Genomic DNA, 9,909 nt, shown 5'->3' with positions numbered 1-9,909 from the left:
TTAGTACCCACATGGACAAGGACCATGGGGTAGTAATCGGTGGGCTTGATCCTGGCCTGGATTACCTCCATCACATCCCGAATCTTAGCTCCAGGCAGGCAGTAGACCTCTCGTGCTGAAGGGTCCAAGTCAGGGTCCTCTGCACCCCCACCATGCTGTAGCTGCTTGGGTGTTCAGGCTGCAACAATCTGCTCTGCTCTGCTCTGCTCTGCTGTCCTGCAGAGCTCCTGCACCTCAGGCTGCCAGAAGGGAACTGCTGGCTAGGTTTCAGCCTGGGCTGTTTATAAGGGCCCGGCCCTGCCCCCTTCTGGTCACATGACCAACCCGGTTGCCCCAGCAACCAGCACCTGAGCTGCCCCTGGAAATTGGCAGCTGGCCTTCTCCCTTCTTAGGAACAGGGCACCTGAGTGCCCCCGTGACAATGCCTTCTCCTAATCTGTTTCCAGTATTAGTTTTGTCAGGGACCCAGAGCTCTATTAACCAGATTGCAGGTAACCTTGTAGGTAGGCTAGTAATAACAGTGTCAGAAACAGGTCTACAGCCCAACCATTTATTTGCTTGTGGTTTAAACTATAAAAACAAACATTTTATCCCAAAGTCTATCTGCCTACCCATGACACCACAACATAGATTCTTGCCTATACTGGCTGGGGAGACTTGAGAGGAGGATGGCATGCAGGTCTTCTAGAATTCGCTGAGTTCTCCCAGTTTTCCTCTAGCCTATGCCCAATATTTATAGATGGTTGGTTCTAATATTCTAATAAATTAACTCTGATTTGTTTTATTTAAATTTCTTTGTTTCACTGAAACTTTTGGAAATGGACTGAACCAGATCTCTTGTGGACTTGGAGGATGCCAGTTAGGTGGGATTTATATCCTTGGGAAAGTAAAAGTGAGGTTTTCTTATCTCCTTTCCTTCTCCATTGTGGAATGCTGTTGAACACTGGCCTGTTTCTTCTTTATCTTACTTTAAGGTCCTATTTGAAAAGGCTGTTTTCATTTTTACAAATTATCTAGGCATCTTAACAAAAATATATCTATTATAGCAAAATAAAATCTAAGATACTTGGTTACATCAATCACTATTACCAACGTTTTAAGATAAAGCTATGATATAATGTATTTGGATTATTTAATGTCTGTTCTTCCCATATAATGTCTCCTTTCAGGTCTGGTATTTTGCTTAATTGTGTTTAGTTAGCAATATGGATATCTTCCTTTAAACTTTGCTGACCAAGCTAGTTGCTACATCTACAAAGGTTCATGCTGTGAACACTCAATAACAAGCCTTGAGGCCTTCTTAGCCATACTTCTACAGCTTGGCCTAGGTCCCTTGAAATTGGCCAAGGTTGGCACCAGCTCCTATGGCAGGGGTTTTCAATCTTTTTTAACAAGTGTATCACTTCTGGTGGTGGTGGCCAGACACGGGGGGAGGGGTTCGCACGCGGCAGCTGCTGCCACCACCCATCACCCCTCGCTGCCACCGTCACTGTGTCCCGCTTTCCCATGGCCAGTCACACCTGCAACTCTGCTGATGGACCTTGCACCGGGCCAATCACGTGCTGCCCATCAGCAGTTCACAGAGCTGCACGTGTAACTGGCCATGGGAAAGCAGCATGTCGTGGCACAGTGTGGTGGTCGCCACGTGCAAGCCCCTCCGTCCCATGTCCATCTGCAGAGAAGTGCTGCTGCCCTCACCCCTCCACCCCGACCCTGCTCCTGGGAGCAGACACAGAAACACACTCCCCTTCCTAACCATAACCCCCCTGCCATTCAGACCCTTTGTGCCTTGCTGCCCTCTGCAGGCAAGGGGTGGCCACGGCACCTCCTCACCTTCGGTTGTTGGCCGAGGGCAGTGGCCTGGCAGCCAATCAGGAGAGCGAGCTGGGGTGGGGGCAGGAAGGCGCCACAGTGTGCTGCACGAGGCTGGTGGCATTTGGCGCACCCTTCCCCCACCCCCAGGTGAGAAGCGATGTTTGGGAATGCATCAAGGGAGACACCGCTGCTGTGCCCCGGGGCATGCTCCATACCCATCCTCCTGCATGTACCCCCTGTGACCTTTCTAAGTACCCCTAAGGGTATGTGTACCCCCAGTTGGTTGACAACCCCTGTCCTATGGAATGATGATGCTCACTTGTGATAGAATAAATTTTATCATCAATGATCAGTGCTGAGAAGACAACACACACACAAAATATCTATCATCTAGCAATGAAGAAGTTCTTCGCAAGTCCCTAAAAAGGGTCTGACCGGATGCCCTCAGCCAGGCCCAGGAGATGGAACTCTTGTTTGCAGAATATAATGGCATCCCCAAAGACAGAAATCTCTCATAAGCCTTCACATTGCATGCTTGGGAGCTGATAGACTTATCCTACCAGTACTCTTAAGGATTTTTTTTTTTTCTGCTAGTCCAGAGAAGGCCTTCTTTACTTCCTACACATCCCACCCCCTCCTCCTGTGACTGGATGGCTTAAGGCAGTATTAGCATGTGCCTACTTAACTTGTGGTGAAACAAAGCAATTTCATGGCTTGCTTGCATCACAAAGAGCCAGTTTCATGGGCATTTCCTGTTGGAGAGGCATATACTGTATAATGTAATAGTAAATTCCATGGAATGTAAATTTTATCATATAATTACAATATTAGAAATGTAAATATTAAATGTAAATAGTATATTATAAATATACATTTATAAACTATATGAATTGCACCATATCATAATTTATTATTATAAGAAATGTTCTACAAAAAGTTTAGAAAGACTGATTAATGCTAATTTTAATAGAAACGTTTTCACTTTACTGACTGGTGCCTTCACTTATTCTGCGTCACTAGCAGATGGTAACTCTCAATCACATGATATATGGCTGCAGTGATTGTTGCATTGTCTTTGTATGGTGGTAAGCATTGGTACAGCCTAAAACAGCATATTATATGAATAACACATGCTTTTTTTAGGTTGATTTCACAGGAAATTGCAGCCAAAGCAGTATTTCCTGGTGATTGCAGACAACACCATTGTCTGTAGTTTTCACAAAAACTGCAAAACGGAATTAAGTAGACCCCTAAAGTTAGCAATCTGCAAAATAATCTTACTATGAATTAGCACTTCTAGCCTAATGTTGGCTTTTCAATACTGATATGTTTTAATTTCACCAGAAATCCAAGCCTTTGCTAAATATTATTTCTATGTAATGCTATCCAAACTATTCCCTGTTTGCAAGAGAGACCAGAAATTCTACAACTCATCTTTTCTTACTCTCCCATTGTAATGAACAGGGTATAAAAGGTAATGAAATATTTGCTGCCTACTCAGTCAGTAACTTGGCTGCTGCTTTAGCAGCCAGATAGGGAAAAGGCCCATCCCATAATCCAAGGAAAATGGTGGATGAAGCAGTGGAGAGGTCAACAAGAAAGTTTCCCTTCACAGTAATAATTCTTTCATTGTGAACAGAGTTAAAGACTAAGTAAGAAAACAGTTATGCAAGCAAGTAGTCTCATCGTCCCTGTAGGAAACATGAGTAGCAGCCACATTCCAGAGCAGGAATGTGGAACAGATTAGGTTTTTAGAGCAACAGAAGGAGAAATGTCACCCATATCTTGAGAGAGAGTCTTGAGATAACAGAGATCTCTCAAAATATTGTTGGAATTGACCCTGTATGGAAGGCTTAATACACTTAGAATTACGCAGTTTTGAACATGGATTTGCTGAGACCTGCTATTATTTATCATTATGGTTGCATTTAGTTCACTTAATGATAAATAGGTATACCTATTGGATTAGAAAAGTTTGTTGCCAGTGAGAGTGGCAGAAAGGATGGGCCCAGGAGATGGAACTCTTCTTTGCAGTATCTGATGGCATCCCCAGGCAGGAAGAATGGCTCATGAGCCTTCTGCTGCAGAATTAAATTAAAATACTGTAGGTGAAAATCTGTCATGGAAGGTGAGTAGTAATCCCATGCACAAGAACTTGCTGGTTGCCAGTTGGGGCTAAGAAGGAATTTTCCCAGAGGTCAGATTTGGCATGAACCATGGGGTTTCTCTGTACCACAGGACAACTCTCATGCCACCTTTCAAATTTTTTGCTTCAGCTGCTGACTTCTGGTAATGTCTGTGTCCCCAGTTTAGGAAACAGTCTGATAGGGTAATTCAAGCATTGTTCCTTGTAGTCCTGTGCAAAGGTTTGAAGTGATGATTTTGGAGATTTCTTTGGTTAACGATTGCCTACAAAAGCAGGTAACTGGACTTGCTGGCTCAGGAGTCTCTTTCCCAGTCCTACCTTCCTTTGTTTAGAAGCTCCATTAGAATATTTCTATATATTTATTGTAAAATTAAAGAGGTGGAAAGAGGGGAGGCCGAAAAAGCAATAGATGGCAGGGGTCTGGGTTCTTTCTCTCCCTTCTTTTGCCCATTTTTAGAAACTGAATAAGTGAGATTTCTTTATGATGGATCTTTTCCACACTGCTTGCTTTTGGGGCTGGATTTGGGTAAGATTGTTAGATTTTTTTTTTAGAATGCTCAGTCTTTAAAGACTTTTACTGGTGTCTAATGATAATAATATCATTGTTTGATAGTCCTAAATTTTATGTAGTAAGTAGCTAAGGGATACTCTGGTACCATCACTTAGATTCGCACGCAGTTGAAGTATTTTAAGAGCAGTTTGAAGCAGCTGTGACAAGTTTTCTTTATCTAATCTGTCTCATCTGATTTAGTTGTTTCTAAGAAACATATCAGTGTAATCTGCATGAAACTGCTCTGAGAACATTATCCACTTCTGTAGTCAGTAAAATTGAAGCTCAGAAAAGTTATTTAGTACAGAAACTGTTTGCTTTCAAAATTGAAAGCAGCTTTTTTGTGTACTTGTAATACAGGATGTATTTGTGGGTGCAAGGTTGTGAAAATGTACAAGCCTCATTTCTGAGAGATGGTACCTTTGCAGTGCCAAGTGTAGTGAGGCAAGCAGGGTATCCACCCTGGGCGCCAGCACCAAACTATGAGGGAGCGTGGTCATGCTCCAGGACAGGCTGGCATTATAGGCTGAACTGGACAGGCTTGCAAGGTGGGCAGACCTCAACCTGATGTTGTTTAATACATAGAAATGCAAAGTGCTCCATCTAGGGAGAAATAATCCACAACATACTTATAGATTCGGCAGTGCTACACTTGCCAGCACCACAACTGACTGAGACCTGGGTGTTGTGATAGACAGCAAAATGAACATGAGCCATCTATGTGATTCCGTAGCTGGCAAAGCTAATCAAACACTGGCATGCGTCTACTGAGCCATCTCGAACAGGGTTAAAGATGTCATCCTCCCACTCTACTCTGCTGTGTTGGGACTGCAGCTGGAGTACTGCGTCCAGTTCTGGGTGCCACACGTCAGGAAAGATGTGGAAAAGCTTAAGAGACTCCAAAGGAGGGCCATGCACATGATTTGAGGCTTAGAGACCAGGTCATATGAGGAGAGGATGAAAGACTTAGGACTGTTTAGCCTGGAGAAGAAAAGACTCAGAGGGGACTTGGTGGCAACATGTAAGTATATCAGGGGAGTACGTCAGAGCCTGGGGGAGACTCTATTCACCAAGGCTTCCAGGGGAGGAATAGAAATAATGGCCACAAGCTGATTGAAGATTGCTTCAGACTAGACATAAGGAAAAACTTTTTAAAAGTCGAGTGCTGAAGGTTTGTAACAGGCTCCCCCCAGAGGTGGTACAATCACCCACCCTAGCGATCTTCAAAAAGTGCCTTGATACCCATCTTGCTGGGGTCATCTGACCCTAGCAGTCTTTCCTGCCCAAGTGCAGTGGGGCTGGACCGAGTGATCTGTAAGGTCCCTTCCAGTCCCTAACATATGAAACTATGATACAGGTGTTGCCCAGCCCGGGTGGAGCACAGGACAGTGCAGTTAATGGCTCATTTAGGGGGGACGGTAGCGCAGGGATGGAGGGGGACAGCTCCCAGTGCTGCGTGCACCACGGGCAAGCATGGGGGGCATGTGTCCCCTGGATCTGTGTGCAGGGCAAGGGCATGCTGCCAATGCAGGCTTGCCCTGGGTGCCAGATTTCCTTGCTACGGCACTGGCCAAGTGACAAATGAAACCTTTAACAGTTGCACAGAGATTTACAAGGCAAAACAGTAATTTTTAATAAATAATTCTCTAGCAATGCTTTAAGTACTGCTAGAAATGTACCTGCTTTTATTTAAGTTTTCACGTAGACTAGCACATTTACAAAATGGTGTGCTTATCTGTGTCATGATATTGTCTGTTTACCAGGCTTTCTTAGAATACCCCCTAGAGTGAGCGTTCAGGTGAATCCATCAGGGCCCTTTTTCTTACTTCTTTTAAATAAATCACCATGCAGAGCATCAACATTTTGTTCTGGTTCTGATTTTAAATTTAATTTATGCCAGGAAACACAAGATATTCGTATCTTAAGACTCAAAACATCCTTTTGAGCCATATACATAAAAATGGAAGCACAGAGCATATGACTTTCCCGAGACGGTGAAGGAATATTGATACATACACAAGAATAGAAACCAGATCCCAGTTCAAGTCTCTGGGTTGAACTATAGTCCAGTTCTTTCTTCGTACCACATACGTTCTATTTGGCTACATTATGTCTTACATGGAAGCCCTCCTTTAAAACTTCTTCACTTATAAGCGTATGTTTAAGAAGGATCCAGAATATTTTCATACAGCATATTAGTGAAGGATGAATGTATGGTTTATGCAATAGCTAGATTTGCTTATTTCAGAATCATTAACTGTCATGTAATTATAAATGGTGATGCATTATTTCTGTTGTTTATCTTAAAGAGTATACTGTAGTACAAGGAAATGTAATGAAGAGGCAAACTTCCTCATTTGTGGCCTTGAAGGCACTTTAAAAGCTAATGCCATACAGCTCAGTAGACCCCAGATGCTTTATTAATAATAAAGTAGTGTCTTCAGTTACTGCCACCCATGCTATTCTATGTTCCTTCATCCTGCTGGGCACCAGTGACACAATCCACTGTTAAAACTGTCTGGGTCTTTCCTGATGAAAAAAGAGAAAGGAGAGGGAAAGAAGGAAGTGGGTGAATTAAACTCTTTTTTAGGGAAGGGAGGGCAGAATGGTACCAGAGACTAACTAGTTCAAGGAGGTGTAAGCTTTCATAGGCAACAGCCTACTTCATCAGATGTGTAATATCTGAACCAGTTAGTCTCAGGGGTGCCACCCTGAGCTATCTTCTGCCTGACTTCAGACCAACACAGCTAACCATCTCTCTCTCTTCACTGGGGAAGGAAGGGGGATGCCCAAGCAAGCTGGGCTGCCACTTGTGAAATGACAGGCAAGACAGCAGACTATTAAGGCTGAAAGAGGATATAGCTATAGGCAGGAGAGCTGCAGCCCAGAGAAGTACCAAAAAACCAAACCAAACTAAGAAAACTAAACTCCTTTAAGAGGAAAGTCTTCTGAGAAACGCAGCTCAAGGCCCAAAATAGAGCAACTGGAGGAAGGAAGTCCATGTCCTATAGAAGTGGTAAGGGAGGAGATCTCTATAGTAACAGTGACAGGGAGCAAAGGAACAAGTCACTTTCAAGACACAGAAGCACCAGGAAAAAGTGTTAAACAGCAAAACTGTAAAGGAGCTATACTTTTATTATGAGTAGTGGTGCAAATAACACCAGAAAACTGTAGTTCTGCTAAATAAATCAACATTTCCGTTGGGCAGTTTTGTCACCTCTTATTACTTTTCACACTTTTTTTTCTCCAAAGCCTCATCATGTTTATGTTGTCAAATTAAATTTCAGTTTTTGGGACATACCAAAAGATGCTGTTGCTTGAAAAGAATACCAAAACTTGAAATGTGGTATCTAAGATGGTATTTTTAAGCAAAATAAGGAAGGTTTCAGAGTATTCTTAACTGTCCGTTACTTCACTTGGCCACATAGAATAATGGCAGCGGCTATAGAAAACTTTTATATGGAAAGCATATCATAGATGTTCTCAAATGTTTTCTTGTAATTGTTAGGCTTTGTTTTGTCTTTCCACATGTTTTGTTTTGCAGGTGCCCTGAGAATACACTATTTGTCTTATTCTTTACTCCTGCAATTTTTGCCCCCTTCATATCTGTGATGCTCTACATTTTAGCCACCATCCTTTCACCTGAAGAGGACTAGTATTCAAAGCCATCAGTATTGTTTTTTAACTAACCAACATAGCTGTTCAGGTTTTTTTAAGTAATAAAACATTCCCTCACTTCCTGAGGTGTGATGGGCTTGATCCTGAAAATAGTGCATGAAGCTTCAGTTAACTTCAGTGGTGATCACACACAGAGTAATTGCAAAAATCACGTCTTCCGTTTATCACTGCAGAACTGTAGTTCTCTTGGGTCTTCTTCACCACAGTGCGCTATATCTCCTAAAATGCATACAAAACGTGAAGTTCTAATAAGAAATAAATACCATTTCATATTTATCATCGTGTTTGCTTAAGTAATAATTTAAAATATTTCTGATAAGTAAGGAAAGATGCTCTTTTGAATACTATACCACAGCCTGTTAACAACTAAGATAGTTCAGCAGTTTTAAGTGTGACTGTTACTTATGTACTTCAGTTTATACAAAACTGCCACTCTTTTTAGATGGATGATCTTTGTGATAGTGTTCCTTTCTCTGTTTAAAAATATTAATAATAGTAAATATCTGGTTTCAGGGTGGGATGATTAACTGGAATAGACTCTTTCGTCCTCTACGTCAAAGACGTAATGCAAATTACCAAGATATTCTCCAGTCTGAGCAAGATGCACCTCCACCTACTGAGGTTTCTGAGGAACAGGTAAATATTTTGATATTTTAAAATGTCATGAAAAACCTGTTAAGAAGTTAGACATCTACAGTATGCTTCATGGTCTGTAAATATTAAGTCTGTGATAAACCTTTTTACAATTAAATCATTGGTAGCATAAATTAGAATCCTAAATGACAGTCACAACACAAAGCCATCTTGAACTGTTATAGTTTCTTTTATGGCATTTAGAGATGCAAATTTATTCTAGAATTTCTGATTTTGTATGTATCCCTTTTTACCAGCTTTGTTCACTGATAAAAGCTATTCAACTATGGTGAGATACAGCAAAAAATCTTCTAAGAATGGTTTGTGAGCCAGCTGAAATGCAAAACTTATCTGAACCTTAACCAATACCTAATATTTATTTGACTCCAAAACCAGCTCTGAACACTTCCCTAAATAAATGATAAATTGAAAAACTCTCTATTTATATAAATCTGCACACCTGCATGAAAATTCATGGAATTGCTCTGGTTTTAGCTGTGTCTGGTCAAAAGAATGAAGGGTCTAATTTGAATTGGGACTTAGAGGTATTGGGCAATTATTTAGGGCGGAGGGCCACTTACCCAGTTTTGGCAAGCTGTCGAGGGCCATATGGGTAGCCCCACCCCCGGTCACCCTCTTGGGACCAATGTCTCAGGGCCAGCGCTGGTGGGGCCCAGAGTGGGGTGCAGGCTGGCAGGGGTCTGTAGAGCTGGGTTGGGCTGCACCAGCAGGGAGAGAGGGGAGCTGGCCCGGCTCCATAGAGCCCCTGCCAGCCAGGACTTTGTACCCCTGCTGCCCTGCTCTAGGCCCCGCTGGCACTGGCCCTGGGACACTGGTGTGGGCCCTGTGCACCTGCTCACTCCCAGTGCCCCCCAGCCCTGCGATACAGGCAGGGGCAGTGTACAGCCCCAAAACCCTGCTCTGTGGCAGGAAACGAGCTGGTGCTGAGCACGGTGAAAAGTGGCCCCTCCCCCTCCCTGTGGCCAGCACTCCTTGCTGCAGCTGCTCGCAGCCTGTGTGGGGCTGTCCTGAGCAGGTACAGGTGCGTTCCAGGGCAGAGAGGCAGCAGATGTTTGCAGCTGGCCCA

General features: G+C 43.1%; 1 protein-coding gene across 1 annotated transcript in view; it reads left to right on the top strand.

Annotated features, from left to right (window-relative positions):
• UBAC2 (UBA domain containing 2) overlaps positions 1–9,909 on the top strand; it is a 144,006-nt gene that overhangs the window by 126,383 nt on the left and 7,714 nt on the right. The window contains exon 8 of the mRNA XM_019528490.1: positions 8,703–8,825. Coding sequence (XP_019384035.1) covers positions 8,703–8,825 — 123 coding nt within the window. The remainder of the gene's footprint in view (positions 1–8,702; positions 8,826–9,909) is intronic.

Source organism: Crocodylus porosus, unplaced genomic scaffold (genome assembly GCF_001723895.1).
Source record: "Crocodylus porosus isolate Cpor-Errol unplaced genomic scaffold, CroPor_comp1, whole genome shotgun sequence".
Classification (NCBI taxonomy): domain Eukaryota; kingdom Metazoa; phylum Chordata; order Crocodylia; family Crocodylidae; genus Crocodylus; species Crocodylus porosus.
Note: the sequence above shows the minus strand (reverse complement) of the source record. Positions and strands in the feature narration are given on the sequence as shown.